Raw genomic sequence first — 26,565 nt, 5'->3', positions numbered from 1 at the left:
CCCATCAGCACCATGGAAAGGGAAAACTTAACTCCCTCACCCCCAGCCTCCTTCCTATCACCATTCCCTGGGATACAACTTGATTCCACATTTTAATGTCTTCTGTTCCCAGGTAAGGGTCATTGGGGTGCCCAGTATATCAACCTTTTCCTTCCAGATGGGATCTGATCCACACCCTGGCGTAGCCAGAAGCCTGTGGAAGTGGAACCCCTCCTCCCCAAGCAAAAGGGCAGCCAGGGATGAACTCTGCCTGCCTAGGAAGACTTTTCCAGGATCCTCGTCCAAGGGGCATCAGTTCAAGGGACTGATGGCAATGTTACAGAGAACTCAATACAGTGTGGTGATACCAAATGACGGCATGTGGTATCCCTTCTCCAGCTGGACAACCAGAAAAAAGACACGTTCAGGCAGAAAGCCCAGCTCTGCAACCTTGTCCCTAGCCTGGATGATGTGAGCAATGTGATTTTCACCTGTGGCTCACTCCCCAGCCAACTGGGTTCCTATTCAACCCTGATCTTGTGCACACCAGGACCCAGAGACCCCACAGAGACTGAGACAGAGCTGTGTGTGTGTGTCTCCTGAGGAGGGCCGGGTCAGCAGTCGACTTCTGCAGAGGCAGGGCTCTGGGTGCAGCAGACCTGGGTATGGCCCAAGCCCTCTTGGAGGAGGTCGCCGTTAACCCCACCATAGAACTGTCAGAACTTACACAAGACTGGGGACACAGACTCTTGGAGGGCACAAACAGAACCTTGTGTGCACCAGGACCCAGAAGAAAGGAACAGTCACCCCACAGGAGACTGACCGAGACTTGCCCGTGAATGTCCAGGAGTCTCCGGCAGAGGTGTGGGTGATGGTGGCCTGCTGCAGGGTTGGGGGCACTGAGTGTAGCAGACCCTGTAGCGGACCTTTTGAAGGAATGGCCATTATCTTCATTACCCCCACCATAGTCTGGACGCAGGTAAGTAACAGGGAAGGAACACAACTGCACCCATCAACAGAAAATTGGATTAAAGATTTACTGAGCATGGCCCCGCCCATCAGAACAAGACCCAGTTTCCCCCTCAGTCAGTCTCTCCCATCAGGAAGCTTCCATAAGCCTCTTATCCTTCTCCATCAGAAGGCAGACAGAATGAAAACCACAATCAAGGAAAACTAACCAATCTCATCACATGGACCATAGCCTTGTCTAACTCAATGAAACTATGAGCCATGTAGAGACACCCAACATGGACAGGTCATGGTGGAGAGTTCTGACAAAACGTGGTCCACTGGAGAAGAGAATGGAATACTTTAAGTATTCTTGCCTTGAGAACCCCATGAACAGTATGAAAAGGCAAGAAGATAGGGCTCTGAAAGATGAACTCCTCAGGTCAATAAGTGCCCAATATGCTACTGGAGATCAGTGGAGAAGTAACTCCAGAAAGAGTGAAGAGACAGAATCAAAGCAAAAACAACACCCAGGTGTGGATGTAACTGGTGATAGAAGCAAGGTCCGATGCTGTAAAGAGCAGTATTGCACACAAACCTGGAATGTTAGGTCTAAGAATCAAGGCAAATTGGAAGTGGTCAAACAGGAGATGGCAAGAGTGAATGTCAACATTTTAGGAATCAGCGAACTAAAATGGACTGGAATGGGTGAATTTAACTCAGATGACCATTATATCTACTACTGTGGGCAGGAATCCCTTAGAAGAAATGGAGTAGCCATCACGGTCAACAGAAGAGTCTGAAATGCAGTACTTGGATCCGATCTCAAAAACAGAATGATCTCTGTTCTTTTCCAAGGCAAACCATTCAATATCACAGTAATTCAAGTCTATACCATGACCAGTAATGCTGAAGAAGCTGAAGTTGAATGGTTCCATGAAGACCTACAAGACCTTCTAGAACTAACACCCAAAAAAGATGTCCTTTTCATTATAGGGGACTAGAATGCAAAAGTAGGAAATCAAGAAACACCTGGAGTAACAGGCAAATTTGGCCTTGGAGTACAGAATGAAGCAGGGCAAAGACTTTTGCCAAGAGAACACACTGGTCAGAGCAAACACCCTCTTCCAACAACACAAGAGAAGACTCTACACATGGACATCACCAGATCGTCAACACCAAAATCAGACTAATTATATTCTTTGCAGCCAAAGATGGAGAAGCTCTATACAGTCAGCAAAAACAAGACTGGGAGCTGACTGTGGCTCAGATCAGGAACTCCTTATTGCCAAATTCAGACTTAAATTGAAGAAAGTAGGGAAAACCACTAGGCCACTCAGGTATGACCCAAATCAAATCCCTTACAATTATACAGTAGAAGTAACAAATAGATTCAAGGGACTAGATCTGATAGAGTGCCTAATGAAGTATGGATGGAGGTTCATGACATTGTACAGGAGACAGGGATCAAGACCATCCCCAAGAAAAAGAAACGCAAAAAAGCAAAATGACTGTCTGAGGAGGCCTTACAAATAGCTGTGAAAAGAAGAGAAGCAAAAAGCAAAGGAGAAAAGGAAAGATATACCCATTTGAATGCAGAGCTCCAAAGAATAGCAAGGAGACATAAGAAAGCCTTCCTCAGTGATCAATGCAAAGAAATAGAGGAAAACAATAGAATGGGAAAGACTAGAGATCTCTCCAAGAAAATTAGAGATACCAAGGTAATATTTCATGCAAAGCTGGGCACAATAAAGGACAGAAATGGTGTGGACCTAACAGAAGCAGAAGATATTAAGAATGGGTGGCAAGAATACACAGAAGAACTATACAAAAAACATCTTCACAACCCAGATAAGCATAATGGTGTGATCACCCACCTAGAGCCAGACATCCTGGAATACGAAGTCAAGTGAGCTTTAGGAAGCATCACTATGAACAAAGCTAGTGAAGGTGATGGGATTCCAGTTGAGCTATTTCAAATCCTGAAAGATGATGCTGTGAAAGTGCTGCACTCAATATGCCAGCAAATCTGGAAAACTCAGCAGTGGCCACAGGACTGGAAAAGGTCAGTTTTCATTGCAATCCCAAAGAAAGGCAATGACAAAGAATGCTCAAACTACCACACAATTGTACTCATCTCACACGCTAGCAAAGTAATGCCCCAAATTCTCCAAGCCATTCAGCAATATGTGAACCATGAACTTCCAGATGTTCAAGCTGGATTCAGAAAAGGCAGAGGAACTAGATATCAAATTGCCAATATCTACTGGATCATCTAAAAAGCAAGAGAGTTTCAGAAAAATATCTACTTCTACTTTATAGACTATGCCAAAGCCTTTGACTGTGGATCACAACAAACTGTGGAAAATTCTGAAAGAAATAGGAATACCAGACCACCTGACCTGCCTCCTGATAAATCTGTATGCAGGTCAAGAAGCAACAGTTAGAACTGGACATGGAACAACAGACTTGTTCCAAATAGGGAAAGGAGTACGTCAAGGCTGTATATTGTCACCCTGCTTATCTAACTTATATGCAGAGTACATCATGAGAAACACTGGGCTGGATGAAGCGCAAGCTGGAATCAAGATTGCCGGGAGAAATATCAATAACCTCAGATATGCAGATGACACCACCCTTATGGCAGAAAGGAAGAACTGAAGAGCCTCTTGATGAAAGTGAAAGAGGAGAGTGAAAAAGTTGGCTTAAAACTCAACGTTCAGAAAACGAAGATCATGGCATCTGGTCCCATCACTTCATGGCAAATAGACGGGAAAACAGTGACAGACTTTATTTTGGGGGGATCCAAAATCACTGCAGATGGTGACTGCAGCCATGAAATTCAAAGACACTTGCTCCTTGGATGAAAAGTTATGATCAACCTAGATAGCACATTAAAAAGCAGAGACATTATTTTGCCAACAAAAGTCCATCTAGTCAAAGCTATGGTTTTTCCAGTGGTCACGTATGGATGTGAGAGTTGAATATAAAGAAAGCTGAGCACTGAAGAATTGATGCTTTCGAACTGTGGTGTTGGAGAAGACTCTTGAGAGTCCCTTGGACTGCAAGGAGATCCAACCTGTCCATCCTAAAGGAGATCAGTCCTGGGTGTTCATTGGAAGGACTGATGCTGAAGCTGAAACTCCAATACTTTGGCCACCTGATGTGAAGATCTGACTCATTTGAAAAGACCCTGATGCTGGGAAAGATTGAGGGCAGGAGGAGAAGGGGACGACAGAGGATGAGATGGTTGGATGGCATCACCAACTCTATGGACATGAGTTTGAGTAAGCTCTGGGAGATAGTGATGGAGAGGGAGGCCTGGTATGCTGCAGTCCATGGGGTTGCAAAGAGCTGGACACAACTGAGCAATTGAACTGAACTGAGATAGTAGGCGTTCCTTTTTAGGAGTTCGCCACATAACCTCATCCCATATTTGTTAAACATCAGGTTGAAAACCACCAGATCTAGACCCATTTACCTTTTTATGTGCAGCAAAATAGTCATTAAACCGAGTTAAAACATAATCAAAGTTAAAAGTTACATTATGTCCATAGTTAAAGTACAAAGTATTGCACCAGTCCATTTTAGGATTGCTAGATATCATCAGATTAAAGAGAGGCATCACACATGATTGCTGGTGAAGATAAAAGCAGGCCCACCTAGATTCTCAGGCCCATCTCAGTTCCTGATCAAACAGCGGTTTGTTTGACTCAAAGGCTGGGTCAGAAGTCACCTCCCAGAGTTTCTGTAATGTCTCTTGAAAGGCTGAAAGCTGACTCACATAGTTAATTCTAAGGCTTCAGGGTCTATAACAATGTCTGTGCATAAGAAGGGTCTTCCATAGATACATTCAAAGGGGGACAGTCCTTCCTTTTTAAGGGCAGTCCAAGCCCTCATTAAAGCTAAGGGTAGAACTTTAAGCCAATTGTCCTGAGTCTCTTGAGTTAACTTATGCAAATGTCTCTTAATAGTGTCATTAGCCTTTTCAACCTTTTCTGGAGTTTGGGGTCTCCAGGAACAGGGTCGGTGGTATTCGATTCCTAGAACTTTTGACACCCCTTGAGTTACAGCAGCTTTAAAGGTGGACCCATTGTCGTTCTGGACTTTAGGGTTTAAGATCCCACTTACAGCCTGAAAAGTGAGTACAGAAAGGTTTTGCCCATTCCTTAACCTCGGGCTTTAGTGGATACTGCTTTTGATGTGAAAATAGGTGAGGGTCTTTGAGCTTGATAACGACAGGAACGGGATTTTGTGCTCAACCCACAGTTTTTTCATCAGCTCACACTCTAGGATTTACAGTCTGTTTCATTAAGAAGAGCGGGCTCCATATTCATGAAAAAAGAGGCCTGGACCTTGCTCAGTATATCCTCCCCAGAAGGGGTGAGGGAGACTCTGGCACGATCAGAAACTCCTGAGAAAACAGCACAGAGTCCCAGTTGCAGCTTAAAGGGTGAGTGACAATCATGTTTGGCTCATCCAGACTGTCCCATTACAGTATTGGATCGGGAGGGAAGCGGACCAGTGGCTTCATTGAGCACAGAGAAAGTTGCCCCAGTGTCCAAAAGGAAACTGACAGATTGCCCCCACAGTTATTGATACCCGGGGTTCCTCAGGTGTGATTAGGATGGGAGCGTGCGTGGGGACGCCCGGGCACCTTCCTGATTGTCCTGAGAGCCTGACCCCTGGGGCCCGCGCCTCTGGGGGAGTCTCTCCTCCAGTGTGGTCCCTTGCAGACCAGACATGGAGCTGGGGGCAGCTTAGATACCTGAGGGTAACCCCACTTGAGGTGCCCCTCCTTCCCACAGTAATAGCGAGCCCATCCCTTTTCACCTGGGCCCCTCTGGGCATTTTTCTCAGGCTGTTTCAGAGCAGGTCTCACAGCCATTGAAGGGGCATCAGTCTTCTGCCTGGTTATTTTTTCCTCTTATTTTCCTCCTCATATTCTCTATCATAATATGCAGTCTGAGCCAGCTGCAACCTAAAGACTGATTTGGTCCAAACGCATGTTTTCATAACTTACTGTAGTTATCTGGAGCTGACTGAGTGAGAAATCTATCTTTTAAGATCATTCCTCCTTCTGCACTTTCAAGATCAATGTCAGCAATCTTGTGGAGAGCCTCCATAGTCCATCTAGGAGTTTATCAGGAGTTTCCTTCTCTCCCTGCTCTGTGTCAGCCAACTTACCATAGTCTAAAGTCTCAGCATGTGCTTGCTAAAGTCCTTCAAGAATACATCCGGCAAAGTGACTGTTATTAGAACCACTTGGCTCCCAGTAGGAAGGAGAGTCATTTCATGTTCCCTTTTTCCCCTTGCCTCACACTCAAGCCATTCATCTCCGAAAGTACTAGCTTCTCCAAAAGTCAAATTTTTGAGTCAGGAGTCAGCGTCTGTCCTAAGACATACATTACATCTCTTCAAGTAAGGTCATAAAGTAAAGTTAGTCCCGTAAAGTCTTCTATATACTTTTCTGGATCCTCTAAATAGTCCCGACCGCAGTTGGAACTGTTTGAATTTCTACCGAGACTGAGGCAACCAGTCCTGGAAGGGTGCGCTGATTCTCAGCCTGTTCAGTTGGGAGCCCTGGATACAGGGGCCAAGTTAGAAAGCAGGAGGGAGCTGAAGGTTTCACACCCAAATCTGCACCCTGAGGACGTAAGTCTGGCCTGTCTCCACAGAGATAAAGAACAACACACAAGGCACTTCTACCCATTTCCTTTATTTTCTACAGAACCAGTCTAGGTATGAAATTGTAATAATTGAGATCCTTCAACAGGTCAGTGTTCCCCATCTTCCAAAGGATACTGTGAATCCAAAGGATTCAGTATCACAGAAGATCAGGCGTCTCTTTTTAAATTCTGGGAATCGAACTTGTCCATTTTTTTTTTTTTAATACATTGTTAAGGAGTGGTTCTGGAACTGTTGGCTCCCATCTGTAAGAGAAAAGCGGCATCCACAGCCGTGGCTTTTTTCCACCAGAAGCGTCCCGACCCCTGCTCTAGATGGGAGTGTAGACATACTTTCCAACGAAACTTTCCTTCCCTGGTTGGACTTAGTCTGTCCGTTACCAACGCAGGCATCTTATTCGTCCCTCCCAGTTCTATCACCAAGGCGGGGTGGAGATACCCCAGGGGTAGACCTGATGGCATCCCAGACTGACTTAGTTCCATACCACCAAGACCTTTTATTTGCCCCTTTCTTCTGATGCTTCCCAGGGTGGAGCAGGGTACCTTTCCCAGAACGTTCCCCAAGCTAGCACTCCTCGGGGAAGCGTGTGAGTCGTCAAGGGACAAACGGCAACCAAGACGCCCGTCCTGAGTGTCACACCAGTGGTGTGATGGCAAAGACGTGGTGGAGGGCTGGCCAGCAAGGAAGAAGTGATTTTGTTCCCGAGCTATTAGGACCAGTCCTTCCAGTTCATCCCCACAGACTCCACAGAAAGAATATCTGAGAAGTTGAGACAAAAGTCGTCAGGGAGCCTCCCCTGGCCCACTAAGAGCCAGCGCTTCCAAAGGAGGGAGCCCACTGCGTTTCCAAGCTGACCAGATCCTGCGATTCCAGATCTGTGTCCTCAGAAGCCTCAGGGTCAGCAGCAGCGCTCCTCTCCAGAGGGATAGGAGACAGGCCGCGACAAAGACTCACTTTCAAGTCGCTGGCCCCTGGGGCAGGCAGCCAAGAGGGTGATCTCTAGCCTGAGAGACATTCCTGGAGCCAGAGCTCCGCCTCTCTCCAAACATGCTCCTGTAACTTTCGGCTCCTAGCAACGCCAGGCGCTTCCATACATGGGGTCTAAGTAAAAGCGCGTAGTAACAACGTGGATCACAATTCCCTTGAAAGTCTGTGATCCGACAGATTAGGTTAGTAGTTCTAATTCCCCACACAATTATGAAATGGTCAAAGAGACCAGGAAAAGATGACCGAGAAAGGGAAGTTCAGTCCACATGCTTTGCCCGTCTCTGGCCGCTCCCCTAGCAGGGACCTCGGGTGTCTCTTGGCCTTGGCAGGTCAGTATAAACCCCGACAAGGCTCCCCTTTTTGGGGCTGCCTTCAGTCATTACGAGGCACCACAAAACCGCAGAGCAGGGCTCATCACTTGCTTCGCACAGGGCGTGTCATTCATTCACACAAGGACACAGAAGAGTTAAAAAGTAAAGCAAAAGGCGTGTACACTGAGAAAGCAGAGGCGCTCTGAGTGTCCTTACCTCGTCCTGAGGACCCCGGATGGGCCCCAGGGGGGCAGCTGACAGTGGACAGTGTCGGATCCACGACCTCCAAAGAAGACGCAACTTCAGGACCAGGGCCCAGGCTTGATCACTCGAGCTTTTGTGGGCCCCCAGGGGGGCAGCTGACAGTGGACAGTGTCGGATCCACGACCTCCAAAGAAGACGCAACTTCAGGACCAGGGCCCAGGCTCGATCACTCGAGCTTTTGTGGGCCCCCAGGGGGGCAGCTGACAGTGGACAGTGTCGGATCCACGACCTCCAAAGAAGACGCAACTTCAGGACCAGGGCCCAGGCTCGATCACTCGAGCTTTTGTGTAGCAGAGTTTTATTAAAGAGAAGGGACAGAGAAAGCTTCTGACAGAGACCTCAGAAGGGGGACGGTGAGTGTCCCCCTCGCGAGTGTTAGCAAGGGAGTTGTATACTTTTAAATTAGTTACTACAATAAATCAAAAGAATGTTTCAAGCTTGTGAAAATTTCACCAGACCCACTCCCACAATTTACACTTTAGGATAACAGGATTAGAATTTAATAGATCCTACCAGACCCACTCCCATAAAATACATTCTAAGATGTCAGGACTAGTCAGAAGGTTCTCAGGAAGGAGAAACTTTCCTCAAGCAGGATACACTGCTGTCATGTAACCCCTGGCACAGCGTTTAAACTGAGCTGTGTAAGCATCAGTTCCAGGTTTAAGAAAAACCGTTTTATGTGGCTAAGACTAAATGTACAGGGGGAAGAAGTTTGTCCTTTCCTCCTCCTTGAGAATTCCAGAGCCCTATCTCCTCCTCGAGAACCGCAGACCGCTTTCTCCTCCGTGGGGACCCCAGACTTCTTACCAACCTGCCTAGGGACTGGCTCTCACTCTCACACCCACATGTGACCACTGAAGAAACCACAGCCTTGACTAGACGGACCTTTGTCAGCAAAGTAATGTCTCTGCTTTTTAATATGCTGTCTAGGTTTGTCAGAGCTTTTCTTCCAAGGAGCAAGTGTCTCTTAATAGTCAGTGCTCAGAAAGTGTTTTGAATGAAAGAATGAAATGCCTGTTTAGTTAGGCCACAGAAGCCGAAATATCAATCGAGTCAGATTGATACTGACCAGGGTTCTTGGCCTTCTCCAATCAACAGAAATTGTCTAGAGGTCAGACAAGAAATTCAGGCAAGGCTTTACTGAGACTCTTGTGCTGATTGCATCAGGGAGTGAAAACAAGCAACAGGTCCCCTTGCTTCTTCCCTTCCCCGGGGGTGGAGGTCGGGCAAGCTCTTCCTTCCACGGGGGTGTGAGGATAGGGTGTGTCCAGGGGTGGGCTGGGGGTGTGGCTTAGGTGGTTGCCCACTCTTTTGTGGTGTTGAGTTGGGGCGAGCTCAGTATCCTGCTTTTGTTCCCAACTTTCAGCTTTTGTTCCTTGCTCTTCAGAAATGGCAGTTGGGTTTTGGCGGGTGGGTCGGGGGGGTTGTTTCTTTAGGTCCAGAATTTCTCCCAGCTGCACATGCACACAATTTTCAGTTCCATACCGTTGCTTCGTGTTTTATAACTGGAAGAGAGGTGTGTCCAGGTGCAAGCTTCACAGCAGAGGGCCCCAGGTCCCAGGCTTGCAGTATTGGCCACCGTTTCTCAAATGCTGATTGCCTACCAGGCACCTGCCATGTTAAACTATGTGATATGCCATTTTAAAGCTGATAAGGGTCAAATAGAGATGGCTTCATATGGTTCAGCCTAACAGTTCACATTCATTACCTCATCTAATTCTCACAACAGAGCTGTGAGGTTGATGCCAGAATTTTGGTCACTGTCCACTGATGCCAAGTAGAAACACAGAGACAGAGTCTGGAGGAAAAAAGAGTAGTAACTTTATTCTCTTCCAGGCAAAGGGGAAACACAGCCGGCTAGCGCCTCAACAACTGTGCCCCCGCTCCCTGCTTTCATATCTTCATGAGGTTCTTGCTTTTTTTTTTCCTTTTGCAAAATTTCAAAACAGCCATGGTTGGCATCAGGCAACTTGGTAACTGGAGGTGGTCTTTTATGAAGTTAGCGGCCTGTGGTCTTCTTTCTGAAATGAAAAATACTACAAGAGAGTGCAGGCAGAGAAGAATGTCAGGTGCAGAGTACATTTCAGATGGAATCAGAGTGTGATTAGCTTTGGGAAGGGCAAGTCCAGCTGTGAGTGTTTGTTAGTTGTTGTTCGCTCACTCAGTCATGTCCAACTCCATGTGACCCCATGGACTGCAGTGCACCAGGCTTCCCTGTCCTTCACTATCTCCTGGAGTTTGCTCAAACTCATGTCCAATGAGTCAGTGATGCCATCCAAGCATCTCATCCTCTGAGGCCCCCTTATCCCTTGCCTTCAATCTTTCCCAGCATCAGGGTCTTTTCCAATGGATTGACTCTTTACATCAGGTGGCCAAAGTATTGGAGCTTCAGCTTCAGCATCAGTCCTTCCAATGAATATTCAGGACTGATTTCCTTTAGGATGGGCTGGTTGGATCTCCTTGTTAGTGGTAGTAGCTAAAGAATAACCAAGATTGCCTAACTCTCTCAAGCCTGTTTATGTTGTTTCCCCAGCCGGTTTACTGTTTCCTCATTTAAAGAAAAGTCTCATTTCTATTTGTGCCACAGCAAGGTTATTATCCCCACTTTATAGATGAGAAAACTGGGGCTCAGCAAAGAAGTGACTTGTTCCAGTTTACACCGCAGGACGCAGCCAAACCCTGACGCACTCAGGTATCTGACTCCGGAGCCCACAGGCTGAACTGCCGCTCTTGACTATTGCATCTTAGGAACAACTTTCTAACTAAAGTTCAATGAGTCATTATTTTAAAAAAATAATAAACTTTTTTATTTTGTATTGGGGTAAAGCCTATTAACAATGTTGTGATAATTTCAGGCAAACAGCTAAGGGATTCTTCCATACATATACATGTATCCATTTCTCCCCAAACTCCCCTCCCATCCAGGCCGCCACATAACATTGAGCAGAGTTCCATGTGCTGTACAGTAGGTCCTTGTTGGTTATCCATTTTAAATTCAGTGTATATACACGACCATCACAAACTCCCTAACTATCCCTTACCCCACGCTGACAACCATAAGTTCGTTCTCTAAGCCTATGCGTCTCTTTCTGTTTAGTAAGTAAGCCCATCTCTATAATTTCTTTTTAGATCCCACATATAAGGGATGTCATACAATATTTCTCCTCCTCTGTATGACTTACTTCACTCAGTAGCATCACCATCCTTTTAATAAATAAACGTTGCCTTTGCACCCGTCATTTTTCAGCATACTAGAGAAACTATTAGAATCTTATAACAAGAACACCTGCAAACAAGTTTCTGGAGATAATAGGATTCCTAGATGATATCACTGACTCAATGGACATGAGTTTGAGCAAGCTCTGGGAGTTGGTGATGGACAGCGAAGCCTGGAGTGCTGCAGTCCATGGGGTCACAAAGAGTCAGACACGACTGAGCAACTGAGTAACAACAAAACCCTTCAAAGACAGTGGAGTCCGGAGTGAAATAACCTCTACATAGTACAGAATGGATCATGGTCCATATAGTCAAGGCCACGGTCTTCCCAGTGGTCATGTACAATTGGGAGAGCTGGACCATAAAAAAGGCAGTGCGCCGAGGAATTGATGCCTCTGAACTGTGGTGTGGAGAGGACTCCTGAGAGTCCCTTGGACTGCAAGGAGATCCAACCAGTCCTTCCTAATGGAAATCACTCCCTAATATTCATTGGAAGGACTGATGCTGAAGCTGAAACTCTAGTATTTTGATCATCTGATGGGAAGAGCTGACTCACTGGAAAAGCCCCTGATGCTGGGAAAGATCAAGGGCAGAAGGAGAAGAGGGAGACAGAGGATGAGATGGTTGGACGGCATCACCGATGCAATGGACATGAACTTGGGCAACTCCGGGAGATGGGGAGGAACAGAGAGGCCTGGCATGCTGCAGTCCATGGGATCGCAATGACAATTGGGAGACTGAACAATACAGAATGTGCTCTCAAGTCTTCCACTCTGTTGAGTGGCACCTCAAAATCATGAAAAACAAATTAAATTCATTTATCCACTCATTCATTTTTTTTGTTGATATTGACTGTTGATGCATCTATTGTGTGTAAAACTAGAGTGATCAGATAGTATTTCATCTAAACCAGAATGAGAGTTGGACCATAAGGAATGCTAAGTGCTGAAGAACTGAGGCTTTCAAATTGTGGTGCTGGAGAAGACTCTTGAGAATCCCTTGGACTGAAAGGATCAAACCAGTCAACTCTGAGTATTCATTGGGAGATCTGTGGCTGAAGCTGAAGCTCCAATATTTTGGCCGCCTGATTCAAAGAGTTGACTCGTTGGAAAAGACCCTGGTGCTGGGAAAGATTAAAGGAGAAGGGGGCGGCAGAGGATGAGATGGTTAGTTACCATCGCTGACTCAGTGGACATGAATTTGAGCAAATTCCAGGAAACAGTGGAAGACAGAAGAGGCTGGCATACTGCAGTCCATGGGGTGGCAAAGAATGGGACACAAGTTAGCCACTGAACAACAACAACAGTAATAATCCTACCAGTTTAACAGGTGAAAATTGGAACCATGCTGAGCAAACCAGAATGTCTGTTCTCCATGGGAACCTGTGTCTGAGACATGATCTCATCCCTCAAGGAACTGAGAGTCAGGGAGACAGCAGGGCAAAGAGGCAAAACGACAGAGTAGCCGCTTGATAAACACTTGCTGAACGGAGGACGAACAAGGCACAGACGCTGTGGGGTCATATGCACACACACTCACAATTATTTCCCACTGCGGGAGTGGCCGAGGGCAGCCCTGATGTTCAGCTGAGCCCGGATGAGTGAATGTAGGGAGGAAGGACTGGGCAGAGGAGGAAGGGAAGGCCGCCAAGCTGAACAGGAACACAGAGGTGGAGGGGATGACAGGTTTAAGAAACAGTGACCGCAGAGAATGGCAGAGGTGTAGCCTGAAGTCACCCTGGAAACACTAGGCTTTGACCAGTGGGAGCCCCGCAGCAACGGCAGCTGCGGCCACCAAACTGATTCTGTATTTCAGGAAGAGTGCAGTAACAGGTATCTTCATTGCTATTAAGAAACCACCCTGGCTGATTCATGTCAATGTATAACAAAACCCACTTCAATATTGTAAACTAATTAGCCTCCAACTAATAAAAATAAATTTTAAAAATAAATAAATAAAAGAAACTACCTGAGGAATGATCAAACCATTGTACATCCCCACATTTACATATTTTGCAACACTTAAAATAAGTACTATATGTACTGACAAGGAAAGAGCTCCAAGACAGAACACTTGATGTTGGTATTAAAAAAAAAAAGTCTGGGACTTCCCTGGTGGTCCAGGGGTTGAGTACCCACCTGCCGTTGCAGGAGACACAGGCTTGATCCCTGGTCTGGAGCTAAGATCCCACATACCGAGGGGCAGTTAAGCCTGGGGACTGCAACCACTGAAGCCCACATGACTAGAGGCTGCGTCCTGCCAAAAAAAAAGAACAAAGAAGAAGCCACAGCAATGAGCAGCCCATGCACCACAACTAGATAGCAGCCCGGCTCGCCACAGCTGGAGAAAACACGTGTGAGCAACGAAGACCGAGCCCAGGCAGAAACAAAGAAAGAAATATGCTTTTTCAAAGTCAAGCAAAACCATGGATTTCTCTAGAAATACATGTGTATATACATATGCAAAGAAAAAGATACGGGAGCAATCCCATGAAACTGACAATAGTAATCACTTCTGGGAAAAAGAAGTGTGACGAAGGGGATTTAAACTTTACCTGTGTTGCTTGAAATTCTTACATAGTGAGAATTTAATTACATGTATATTTTTAAATATTTTTAAAGCTGCCTGAAACCCTTGGCATCTTATTTATGCTGAAATCTTCCCATCCTGACTAGCAGTCTCTTCCCCCTAATAATTCTTTTTTCTGCCCCACAACCTGGGCTTCCCAACACCAGTTTAAGACTGGTAGCTTCTTACTGATACTAATTCATTTACTCTCCTCCCCGTGAGGAGAGTATTATTCTTGACCCCATTTTACACAATAGGAAACGACTGCGCAGGAGTAACCTGCTGAAGGTCACATAATGATGTCTGATATAACAGGAGCCGAATCTCCCAAAGGTCTTCACACATAACCATGTCATCTTCCTGCCTTCCTGCCTGTCTTGCTTTTTTTTTTTTTCTAGCCCAATCGCACAGCATGCGGGCAGTTCCACCACCAGGGATCAAACCCATACCCCCTGCATTGGGAGCAGAATCTTAACCACTGGACCGCCAGGAATTCGCTCAACTTGCTTTTAACATTCTGCATTCTTCTGATTTGATTTGCTTTCAGCAAGCCAATATCTAGCCACAGCAAATGCATATTCACCACCATTCCCTTTTTTGCGTTTCAATTACCTGGCGCTGTCTCTGAGCCATGTAAGGGGTGTTCAAAATTCAGATTCAGCTGGAAAGGGAGTTTTATCACATGCCGTGTTTAAAAAGCACACGCCCACACACAGCCAGAGGATCAAGTTCACGGCTAATCTGAGCATGCTGGCGATGTGCCAGGCAGAGAGGAGACCCAGGGAGCGGAGTAAACGAGCTCTCGTTGCGTGCCTGTGCCTGTGTGTGGCGCAGCAGGGCCCAGCCCCGGGACAGTCCCCGGAAGCCCTCGGGCCACTTGCTAAGTCCAGCAGCTGAGCTGACTTCAGCTGTGCGAAACACGGCCCCATCTGGAGTCGGGGTGGCTCGTGACTTTTGCTCCGGGAGTTCGATAGAGTCCGCTCATGAAACTGGAGACGTCTGTAGCATATGGTTGTCCCCATCCCACTCAGAATATTGTGAGCAGGCTCATTGCACGGTGAGAGTTGAAGGGAGGAGGGCTGAGATGAGCCCTTTCTAAGGGCAGAGTGGAAGGGGCTGGGCGAGCCCTGGGTCGGTCTGTGCGGCAGGAGCGCCCTCTGCGGGTCAACCAGAGGGCCTGCAACCGCTGGGCTCCCGAGGGCCCTGGGGGCAAGTCCACAGCCCACCCAGCTCCCAACAGAAGATGCTCGCCTCCAAGCTGTGTGACTCAGGGTGAGTTGGTGACCCTCTCTGGGATTCAGCTGCCTCAACTGTTGAGGACAAAAATCCCTACATGATCAAAGAGAGAGAACGCACCTGAGCTGCTCTGTAAAGGTCCTGGGACGCAGTTAAGTCTTAATGCGGCAGTGAGGATGAGCAGCGGCGCAGCGGCAGCAGCCCCCTCGTCGCCTGCCCTGGCGCCCCGAGCGGCAGTGAGGATCAGCAGCGGCAGCAGCCCCCTCGTCCCCCCCCCCCCCCCCCCGGCACCCCGAGCGGCAGTGACGATGAGCAGCGGCAGCAGCCCCCTCGTCGCCCCCCTGGCACCCCGAGCGGCAGTGGGGATGAGCCCTGAGTGACCTGGCGGAGGGAGAAGGGCTCCTCGGAGAGTAAGCGCAGGCAGCCAGGGTCGGGGGCTGGAGATGGAGGCCAGGTGGCCAACGGCATTCTCTCTTTTTTAATGTTAACCATCATCTGAGCCTTCAGTGAATGGTAGTCCGTTCCAAGTTTATTTTTGTACTCTTATCTGTCCACCTGTCTGCGCTGAGTCTCCGCTGTGGCACGCGGGCTCAGCGCTGCAGCGCTCAGGAGTAGCTGCTCCAGGCGCAGGGGATCTTAGCTCCCCAACAGGAGATCGCACCGCATCCCCCACGGTGAAAGGCAGTTCTGAACCTCTGGACCACCAGGGAAGTCCCCCCGCCAGCATTCTGTTTTCCCTACTATGTCCATTCCAGTTCTGGGGGACAGTTTTTGCCTCTTCTTCTCCATAGAGCCCCACAGTGACAAATTAAGCAGCTTCCTGGAAGAAAAAGACCCCAGGCAGAGAGCTGGGGTATACTTGGAGGAGCCCAGATGGTTGCAAATCTCACAGTGGTGGCAGGCCTGCTTGCAGGGCTCCACGGAAGGGATTCCTTCCCCAGCTGAAGGGAAAGAAGGCAACACTCTCCTACTGTCTCAGCCCCCAGCCTCTCTGTAAGGCTGTCCCGCTGTCCCCGGGCACCCAAGGCCTCCCTGTAGATGAGACAGCCGGATCAGCTGGAGGCCTGGGCTGTGATCGCCATCACCACTTTCTCCCTCCATTCCTGCCCACCCACGCCCACGCCTTCCTTCACCCTGGTCCTTGAAAAAGCACCCAACCACTTTGATGTGTCCTAAAAGTTCTCTGGTTCTAACCACAAGGAAACAAACAGGGGTCAGCAAGACTGAGACACAGTGGAGAAGTTACTGAAATTAAGTCAAGAAAGAGTGGTCTCTGGTCTTCACCAGGGCAAAAAGGAACCAGGGTGAATTGCTCCCAGCTCCCTTGACTGATTCAGTTCACTAGTTTTTCTTGAAGAATGCTGTCTTTACTTAGAATGTTGATGTTTCAGTTGTGACATTTTTGCATTTTTAATAGTGCATTAAAATATATCTTAATGACTGAGTTTTTTTGTGTTTTTTTTTCACCACTGTAAATGCCATGCACTCACTTTGCCCAAGTCCTGGCCCAGAGATAAAAGCTGCCTGGGCCTCCAGGGGGCTCCCTCCTCCCCCAGCCACCCACCCTCAAGCCCAGCCTCCCTTGCCACCTTCTATGAAGAACAGGGACAGCTCATCCTATATTTTTATTTACTCCTTCATTCAACCAATATTGACCACATACCTCCTGTGTGCTAGGTCCCAAGCCAGGCACTTTGGAAACAAAGACGAATTTGTTCACTCATTAAATGCTTACTGGCCACCATTTGGGTACCAGCCACTGTGCCAGATGCTGGGGACATAACAGTGAACAAGAAAGACGTGATTCTTGACCCCTGGCATGAGAAGCTGAGATGATAAATATATTCAAAAGAATTAAAAACAAACTTGCAGATGGCAATCAATCCTACAAAGAAAATAAAGTGAATGGTCCAGGCCCTCAAGATGCCCACAGTTTGGGGAAACAGACATGTAAATGGGTAACTGTGAAACCAGGAGTGATGTGCCTGGATGGCAGATGCAAGGGATGTTTTGACGGGGGTGGTCAAGAGGTGATTTCCTAGAGAGGAGACAGTTGAAGCTGAACCTTAAATTGGCCACGTGGAAAAGGGAGAAAGATCACTCCGATCCCAGCGTAGATGTAAGCGAAGACTTGGAGGTGAGGGGCAAGGAGGGGACAGAGCTCTGGTTTTATCACAGGGATGAGGCAGGAGAGGACAGTCTTGGAGGCCACTGGGTCCCAGGTGGAGATGTTGAGAAGATGGCTGGAAACGGGAAAGGGTCTGCCAGACAGACGGAAGACAAAGGCTGATTGGTCAGAGGCAAAGAAAACCCTGAATTTTGGATGAGAAGGCCCCTGAGTCCCACCACAGGGGTCTATTGAGGTGAAGTAAGTTTCTCTCAGAGGCAAATAGATCTCCTAGGCGATAAAATCATCAGGTACCCCCCCACCTAAATCCAACCTTCTTTAGCCTCTGCCTGGGGGGTGGGCAGTCAGGTTGTCCTAAATCACAAGACACTCAAAATATAGTTGGGTGTACGAACGACAATTGACTCTAGGCCTCCTGGTTTAAATTTTTAATTTCCAGCCCTTGGAGAAGAAAGAGGTCCTAAAGCAAGACTCCCACCCAGGATCGCTCAGGCTCTCTCATGCCCACCCCAGAGGGCTGTTACGAGGAGTAAAGGAGACTGCTTATGTGAACACATTTGTGAGTGATGAGGTTCAGAATAAGCATAAAGCATCTAGCTGACTGGCGAAAAGCAATACTTTACTAGCTAGACAAATGGAAACAGGCCAAGAAACTTTGGGTCTTATCACAAAGACACCTTGGGAAGATACGTCAGGAGCAGGCCATGAAAATCTCTCAGTCCTCCTGCAGCTGTGCCTTTCTGGAATCCCAAAGTTCAGGGCGGAGGTAGAGCCGCCCAGGAATCTATTTCTCCATAAATTTGAGCTCCCCAAATCCCTATGAAGCCCAGGAATGATGTGACCGCAGGGCACGTGGGTCCATTGGCACCAAGAGCCCCTGCATAAATCAAGGTCTCAGACCGCTCTGTCCAAGGCGACCTGGACAAAGTCAAAGGGCAGTCCTCAACCCAGGAGTAGCATCTGCGTTTGCGATGAGAGAACCTAAAATGCCTGCAGGGTCAGTTCTCTAGAAACATATCCCTAGGCGGGAGAGGCCACTCTTCCGTCATCTCGGAAAGTAAGGCAGCTAGGAGGACTTCAGGTAAAATGACAGTCTTTCCACGATTCCATCCAATTAGGGCAGCCCCTTGGGGCAGACATGGAGGAGCTCTTTTTCAATGCTGGGTCAGCCCCGGTGAAAAGTCAAAGTGACCTCAGCCCTGTCACCAGTTGCCCCTAGGCCAGCCCCTCAAAGCAGCCCCCCCGAGGCAGCCATGTGATTCACAGAAAATCAGCTTGTCCAACACACTGATGATACAGGCAAGGGAGGCCAGAGATGAGGGCCTCTCCCACGGGAAGACCAGTCCATGGTCACTCATCCTCCAGGGGAAGAGTCAAGGTTAGACCAGGGGTCCTGGTTATTCCTGGTGCCCTCACTACACACCTCCTCTAATGAGGCCACCTGGTAGTTCTAGCCTGAGCTGCTCTGCTAAGTCGCTTCAGTTGTATCCAACTTTTTGCAACCCTATGAACCACAGCCCTCCAGCCTCCTCTGTTCTTGGGATTCTCCAGGCAACAATAGTGGAATGGATTGCCCTGCCCTCCTCCAGGGGATCTTCCTGACCCAGGGATTGAACTCACGTCTCTTACATCTCCTGTATTGGCAGGCAAATTCTTTACCACTAGCACCACTTGGGAAGCCCAGGACTCCACAAACTAAGCCTCATCTGCCAATTCAATTGACCATCTTAATTTCTCCAGTAGCATTTAAGTTATGTGAACGTGGAAGCCAAAGACTATAAAATGGTGTCTTTCACAGGGTAGGGGAAAGAGGTACAAACTACTAAGTAAAATAAATAAGATACAAGGATATGTAGTACAATAGAGGGAATATACCCACTATTTTATAATAACTATAAATGAAACATAACCTTTAGATTTCGTGAATGACTATGTCATACACCCAAAACTTATATAATAAACTATAACTTCATTTTTTTTCTTTTGGCAGCACCATGCAGCTTGCAGGATCTCAGTTCCCTGACCAGGGGCTGAACTCCAGCCTCTGCGGTAAAAGTGCCAAATCCTAACCACTAGGCTCCCAGGAAACTCCCTCAGCGTTTTCAAAAGTGAAATGTGAAAGTTGCTCAGTCGTGTCCGACTCTTTGCGACCCCATGGACTCTACAGTCCGTGGAATTAGCCAGGCCAGAATACTGGAGTGGGTGGCTTTTCCCTTCTCCAAGGGATCGAACCCAGGTCTCCTGCATTGCAGGCAGATTCTTTACCAGTTGAGCCACAAGGGAAGCCCATATTTTAAAAAGGTGGCTTTCATGTGTCAAAAAACAAGTAGGAAGAGAAGGAAGAACATTATTCTGGGAAACACAGGTACCTGTAAAGTTAGCTAACCACATAGACTGCAGAGGTGACTGACGAGACCAAGTGACTTGGAAGACACAGGCCGCACCTGCCCAAGGTAATCAAGCCCCCAGAGTCGGTGCCAACCAGGGTTCTCAGCCTCCGTAATCAACAGAAGTTGACAAGACGCCAGACAAGAAATTCAGGCAAGGCTTTATTGGGGATCCTGTGGCAGCAGGCGGAGTGAGAACAAGTGACTGTTCCCTTGTTCACTCCTGGTGGAGGGGAGGGTTAGGAGGGTGGGGGTCACTGAGCTGGCTCCTTACCTGTGGAGAGGGTAGGGGTGTGACCAGGGGTCAGCCTGGAGGGGTAGCTTAGGTGGTTTGCTCACCCTTTTGGCAGTGTTATGTGCAGGGGGCATGCATGGAACCCTGCTTTTGCTCCCAATACCCTGGTTTTGCCCTTCAGGAGTGGCAATTGGGTTTTTGGTCTTTTTGTATCATGCTGTTCATAATTTGCCCCAACTGCAGCATGCATGCAGTTATTTTTAGTCCCTGATAGTTTCTTTGGGGCTTCCCTGGTAGCTCAGTTGGTAAACAATCTGCCTGCAACACAGGAGACCCAGTTCCAGTTCGATCGCTGAGTCAGGAAGATCCCCTGGAGGAGGAAATGGCAACCCACTCCAGTATTCTTGCCTGGAGAATTCTTTGTATTCTGTTGCTCCAGAAGCTATTTGTCTCCACGCAAACACTGCAGCAAAAGGTCCCAGGTCCCAGGTCTGAGATGGGACAGGGGTCTGGAAAAGCAGCCGAGGCGACTGAGATGGAGCTTAAAACACACTCGCACAGCCTAGCGCATAGCAAAGGGAACTCTACTCAGTATGACCCAAACAGAAAGGAAATCTGCAGAGTGAGCACATGTACACGTGCAGCTGATTCACTCTGCTGCGCAGCAGGCAAGAACAGAGCACCGTGAAGCGCCAGCAAACACGAACACACAGCTCGCCCATGAGACTGGTGTGGGGACTAGGAGGATGGGTCACAGCGTGTGGCACACAGCAGGTGCTCAAAACATGGGTGCTGACACTAGATGACTAAGCCATGGACGGCCAGCTTCCCTCTTAGCCCGCTCTCCAGAGCAGAGCTGACTGCACTGCAACTGTCCAGTTACTTGTCGATTTGAGAGTAAACTCAGTGAGGGCGCAACCTCACCTGGTTGCCCACTCGTAGCATCCTAGCGCCCGGCACATAGGTTCTCCATGCATATTTTTGAACAAACGACGAAAAAATGAATAATGAGTGAATAAATTACACCTTTGCCCGCTGTCTGTTAAGTCCCCTTGGTTCATTCATCAGCTATCCTGATTTGCCTGGGACTGACCGCCTGGAGGAGGAAATGGCACCCACTCCAGTATTCTTGCCTGGAGAATCCCATGGACAGAGAAGACTAGTGGGCTACAGTCCACGGGTCGCAGAGTCAGACACGACTGAGCAACTTAGCAGGCATGAGGAGTTTATCCGAACCCAGGAGTGCTGAAACCTGTAAAGTCTTAGGCAAACTGCACTGTGTTTTACAGAAATTACTCAGAGACTGAGTGAGTGATATGAGTGATAAATTTTACAGAAGAAAGAACTGCAGTGATGGAGAAGACTCTTGAGAGTCCCTTGGACTGCAAGGAGATCCAATCAGTCCATCCTAAAGGAAATCTGTCCTGAATATTCATTGGAAGGACTGATGCTGAAGCTGAAACTCCAATACTTTGGCCACCTGATGCGAAGAATTGACTCATTGGAAAAGACCCTGATGCAGGGAAAGATTGAAGGCGGGAGGAGAAGGGGACGACAGAGGAAGAGATGGTTGGATGGCATCACCGACTCGATGGACATGAGTTTGAGTAAACTCCGGGAGTTGGTGATGGACAGGGAGGCCTGGCGTGCTGCAGTCCATTGGGGTGCAAAGAGTCGGATACGACAGTGACTGAACTGAACTGAACAGAAAGAAAGGGTTAAAACCGGGACAGGCCTTGGATCTGACGGCCCCGCCCCCTCGCGCCTTTAACCCCGTCCCTTCCCCTGACCCACCCTCAAGCCCCGCCCCCTTCCTCTGAGAAGGTCATCTTCCACCCTGGGAAGCCCAGTGGGCCTGCGCCGGCCCCCGCACCTGCGCACGCTCGCGTTGGTTCCCCAGCCTTCCCTTTGCCCCCTCGGGGACCGGAAGCCCCGCCCACTCGGCGGCGCCTGCGCAGCTAGCGGGGACTCGGTGGGCCCTGGCGTGACGCCGCGGTGCTCGGCGGGACGCCGGCGGAGCGCGACCTCGGGCTCGAGGGGTGGGGCTCGACGTCAGGAGCCAAGATGGCGGCGGTGGTCGCTCTCTCCTTGAGGCGCCGGTTCCCGGCGGCAGCCTTCGGCGTGGCCCGCCTGCAGGTGAGCCGCGGCGCTGGGCGGGGGACGACGGCTGGCGTGAAGGTCGCGGAGACGGCCTGCACGTGAGGGGGCGGCGGGGGAGGCTGAGGGGGCCCCGGGGCGGGCCCCGGGGAGGAGCGCGACCCGCTCCCGCCACCCGGAGTCTTGATGACGGTTTCTTTCTGCACCTTTCTGCCGCCTGCGAGGTGGTCAGAGCGAAGGGGAATTTTTAGACATAGTGGGGGAAAAGGGCTAGGAAGGACGCTTGGATTGTCCAGGGTCACATGGCGAGCGGGTGACGACTGACTGGTGGAAGCAGAGCGCGAATCCAAGCGTTCGGACGCCAGGTCCTTGTTCTGCCCGCAAGCCGTCACCCTGGGAAAGACAGACCCGCCGGGGCGTGAAGGGCAGGGCCTGGGAGGCAGCCCTGCAGGGCGCATGGTTGGGAACTTGGGCAAGAGGGAAGGCACAGAAGGGAGAAGCGGGGGGACCCACTTAGCCCCCGGGGACCTGAGCGCCCCAAAAAACACTGTGATCTCCCCAGTGTCGTGTACCGACCTCACAGTTTGGACTTGGATCGGATCCAGAGGTTGGCGCTGCTCTTATTTATATGGTTCAGGGTGCGTTGGTAGTTTTTCGCCACATCCCTTGTATTGTCAGGAAAATGGGAACATGGAGAAGGGGAAGGGAAACTGCCACTGCAGTCTGTGTATATCAAAGACGAAGGTTTTACAAATCCTTTTCCCCTGGAAAAAAATCCTGTGAGGTGGGTGAGCAGGAATTCTAACCTCCTTTTTACAGATTTGAAAACTGCTGCTGCTGCTAAGTTGCTTCAGTCGTTTCCGACTCTGTGAGACCGCATAGACAGCAGCCCACCAGCCTCCTCTGTCCCTGGGATTCTCCAGGCAAGAATACTGGAGTGGGTTGCCATTTCCTTCTCCCTTTGAAAACTGAGGCCCCCAGAAGATTATTTTTCATTTGCTCGAAATATCACAGCCAAGAACCAGTTGATCTAGGACCTAAACTCACTGTTTTGAACATAATGTGTGAAAAACTTGTAGCACAGATCAAGACTCATGATAGGTGTACAAAATACATTCATCTCTCTCCTCTGCTTGCACTCCTGTGAAAATGCATCTAGATTAAGTGATTTCTCTGGTTTCACAACACAGTGCCTGTGGCCCATCTTCTAATGCTACTTCTTTTCAATATGCTGTCCGTCAGCCTGGACAAGTCATTCTGAAAAACAGGGATGGGAGTGAGGCCTGCCTACCAGAGGCTCAAGCTGGTGCCCTCTGAGCATGAAATTGGTGATTGATAATGACCTTGTTTACCAGTTCCTTTTATAGTTGCTGAGCAAGCAATCAAATTGTGAGAGCCTCACCAATGAGAGAGAGTTCTAAAGCTCAGGTCCCTCTTCCAAGAATGAATTCTAGAGAAGGCTGGTTTCATAGGTCAGTGTTGTAATTCCTGGGGAGGCTATCCTAGGGCCCTGAGGGCAGAGAAAACAGAAGATTCCACCCCCACGCTCACTATCTTCTAGGAATATGCATTCATACCTCAAAAGCCACCTGAAAAGTAATGAGCGTGGTATATTACCTCTGGGTGTGTTCAGATTCCTAGGAGTCTGTAATATAGTAGGATTTCTCTTCTGAATTCCTTTTATGCTTTAGTTAGCACCACTGAACCACAGTTCTGCCTCTAAGTATTTAACTGTAATGTATTAATTGTTGCTTGTGATGTTGCTTCATTTTCTTGTCTAGAGTGTGTATTCCTTGAGGGCAGTTACCACCTACTTTCATTTGTGTGTATCTTTGCTCCTAGCACTGGCAGGATTAGGATATCTGTCTGCCAATCAGAACAATACAGGAACTGATATGGTTGCCAGTATTGAAAAGCAGAAATTATTTTCTGAACAATTCTAGGAGCTTGGCCCTCCACTTAATCATCTGAGGTAGATGTTAATACTCCCCGCCTTGTTACAAGGAGCTAAAATCAGAAAGGTTTTGTAATTTGCCAAAGAACATTCAACCCCCAAGTGGTAGAGCTTTGATTTGCACCAGTGCTACTCACACATAAGAAACAAGCCTGACCTTGTGTTCCCCTCAGGTATGTGCAGACCCCCTGCCCTCCTCCTCTCCATCTCTCACCTTCTGTCACCCCTCCAGACCTGCCCCTTAAGGGAGCTTTCCTCGAGAACAGACGGCTGCCTCCAGCATGTGGAGAATCCACCCTTATCCTCAGTTCCGTTTCCGTCCAGTTGCTGAGGATCTCGCTTCTCCCCTTAAATTTAAACTGTGCGTTTCATCTTATCTAAGGTGTCCTACAAAGGTGCACTCAGCCTTGAACATGCTTTAGTTTTGTAGATTGAGGTAGAAATGCTTTTGAAGGATCCGCCTCGCTTTTGAGTTTGGAGTATGAATTGCTAGGTAGGCTACCAAAAAAAAGACCTCAAATTTTTGCCCACCTCTTCACATCTGCCCGTATATTGCCCTTTCTGCCTGTTACTGTGGGAAAATTGGCAACACTCCTCTGGCTACCCTTCACTCATGCTCTCGTCCCATATCTTATTCACAGAGATTTCCAGAAGAGGAGATTTCCAGAAATTCTCCTCTCGCCCCCGCATGATCAGGTTTTCGTTCTTTATCAAATCAGCAGCAGCACACAAACATGGTATAATTTTTCTCATCTCAGAGAAAGCCATATCCAGCCACCACCCCAGTTCTCCACTCGTCTTTATAGAAAAATTTCTCAAGAGGTGTCTAAACTCACCAATCACAGAACATCTCTCCACATCTTCTCAGGAACCTATTCCAGTCAGACTTTTCACCCTTAGCACTTCACGGAAGATAACTTGGGTCAGGGTCACCAGTGTCTTTGGCTTTTTAACTCCAGTGTCAGTTTTCATGGTACTTTGCTCCCTGAAGCATACTGTTTTTGTTTTTTTTTTTTTTCATTTATTTTTATTAGTTGGAAGCTAATTACTTTACAACATTGCAGTGGTTTTTGTCATACATTGAAATGAATTAGCCATGGATTTACATGTATTCCCCATCCCGGTCCCCCCTCCCACCTCCCTCTCCACCCCATCCCTGTGGGTCTTCCAGTGCACCAGGCCTGAGCACTTGTCTCATGCATCCAACCTGGGCTGGTGATCTGTTTCACCCTAGATATACATGTTTCGATGTGAAGCATACTGTTAACTCCCTCCTCAAAACATGTTTTTGGCGTGCCTGCCAGGCTCCAGGTGTTCCTCCTCACGTGTTGGCAGTCCTTTCTCTCTCCCTTGGCTGATTTCTTCTCATTGCCCCAAACTCTAAACACTGGAGTCTGTCCTTAGGCCTTGTCTTCATAGATACTCCTTTGGGCTTTAGATGCCTTCTAAATTTATGTCTCCAGCTGAGACGTCACCCCAAATCTTCAGACTCAGATGGCCACCCATCTGATATTCTCAGAATTTCCACATGGGTATTTAATAAACTCTGTTGGCGTGAAACCAAAATCCTGACACTCCCCCTGACACAAACACACCAGCCTTCTCCTCCCGTCTCAGTTGATGGTAGCTCCATCCTTCACATTGCTTCAGTTCAGTTGCTCAGTCATGTCTGACTCTTTGCGACCCCGTGGACTGCAGCATGCCAGGTCTCCCTGTCCATCACCAACTCCCAGAGTTACTCAGACGCATCTCCATTGAGTCAGTGATGCCATCCAACCTTCTCATCCTCTGTTGTCCCCTTCTCCTCCTGCCTTCAATCTTTCCCAGCATCAGGGTCTTTTCAGATGAGTCAGTTCTTCGCATCAGGTGGCCAAAGTATTGGAGTTTCAGCTTCAGCATCAGTCCTTCCAATAACCATTCAGGACTGATTTCCTTTAGGTTGGACTGGTTGAATCTCCTTGCAGTCCAAGGGACTGTTAAGAGTCTTCTCCAACACCACAGATCAAAAGCATCAATTCTTCGGCGCTCAGCTTTCTTTATAGTCCAACTCTCACATCCATACATGACTACTGGAAAAACCATAGCTTTGAATAGACAGACCTTTGTTGGCAAAATAATGTCTCTGCTTTTTAATATGCTGTCTAGGTAGGACTTCCCTGTTGGCTCAGCCGGTGAAGCATCTGCCTACAATGCGGGAGACCCGGGTTCAATCCCTGGGTTGGGAAGATCCCCTGGAGAAGGAAATGGCAACCCACTCCAATACTTTTGCCTGGAAAATCCCATGAGCGGAGAAACCTGGTAGGCTGCAGTCCATGGGGTCCCGAAGAGTCGGACACAACTGAGCGACTTCACTTTCACTTTTTCACTTTCAGGTTGGTCATAACTGTTCTTCCAAGGAACAAGCGTCTTTTAATTTCATGGCTGCAGTCACCATCTGCAGTGATTTTGGAGCCCCAAAAAATAAAGTCTGTCACTGTTTCCACTATTTCCCCATCTGTTTGCCATGAAGTGATGGGACCAGATGCCATGATCTTAGTTTTCTAAATGTTGAGTTTTAAGCCAAC

The 26,565-nt window shown here is 48.3% G+C and overlaps 1 protein-coding gene and 1 long non-coding RNA gene across 2 annotated transcripts in view; one reads left to right on the top strand and one right to left on the bottom strand.

The window, feature by feature from the left end:
- Window positions 1-8,431: 8,431 nt before the first annotated feature.
- LOC110127657 (uncharacterized) lies at window positions 8,432-14,850 on the bottom strand. Its single transcript, XR_002310860.2, has 3 exons — window positions 14,577-14,850; window positions 13,535-13,652; window positions 8,432-10,201 (listed from the first exon to the last, which is right to left on the bottom strand). It is a non-coding gene; the product is annotated as an uncharacterized lncRNA (long non-coding RNA).
- Window positions 14,851-21,905: 7,055 nt separating this feature from the next.
- SDHB (succinate dehydrogenase complex iron sulfur subunit B) overlaps window positions 21,906-26,565 on the top strand; it is a 30,543-nt gene continuing 25,883 nt past the window's right edge. The window contains exon 1 of the mRNA XM_020877976.2: window positions 21,906-22,086. Within this exon, the coding sequence (XP_020733635.1) occupies window positions 22,015-22,086 (72 nt within the window). The 5' untranslated portion in view covers window positions 21,906-22,014. The remainder of the gene's footprint in view (window positions 22,087-26,565) is intronic.

The sequence above is a fragment of the Odocoileus virginianus genome, chromosome 30 (genome assembly GCF_023699985.2).
Source record: "Odocoileus virginianus isolate 20LAN1187 ecotype Illinois chromosome 30, Ovbor_1.2, whole genome shotgun sequence".
Taxonomy (NCBI): domain Eukaryota; kingdom Metazoa; phylum Chordata; class Mammalia; order Artiodactyla; family Cervidae; genus Odocoileus; species Odocoileus virginianus.
The sequence above is the reverse complement of the archived record's forward strand: the minus strand, read 5'-3'. Positions and strand labels throughout refer to the sequence as shown.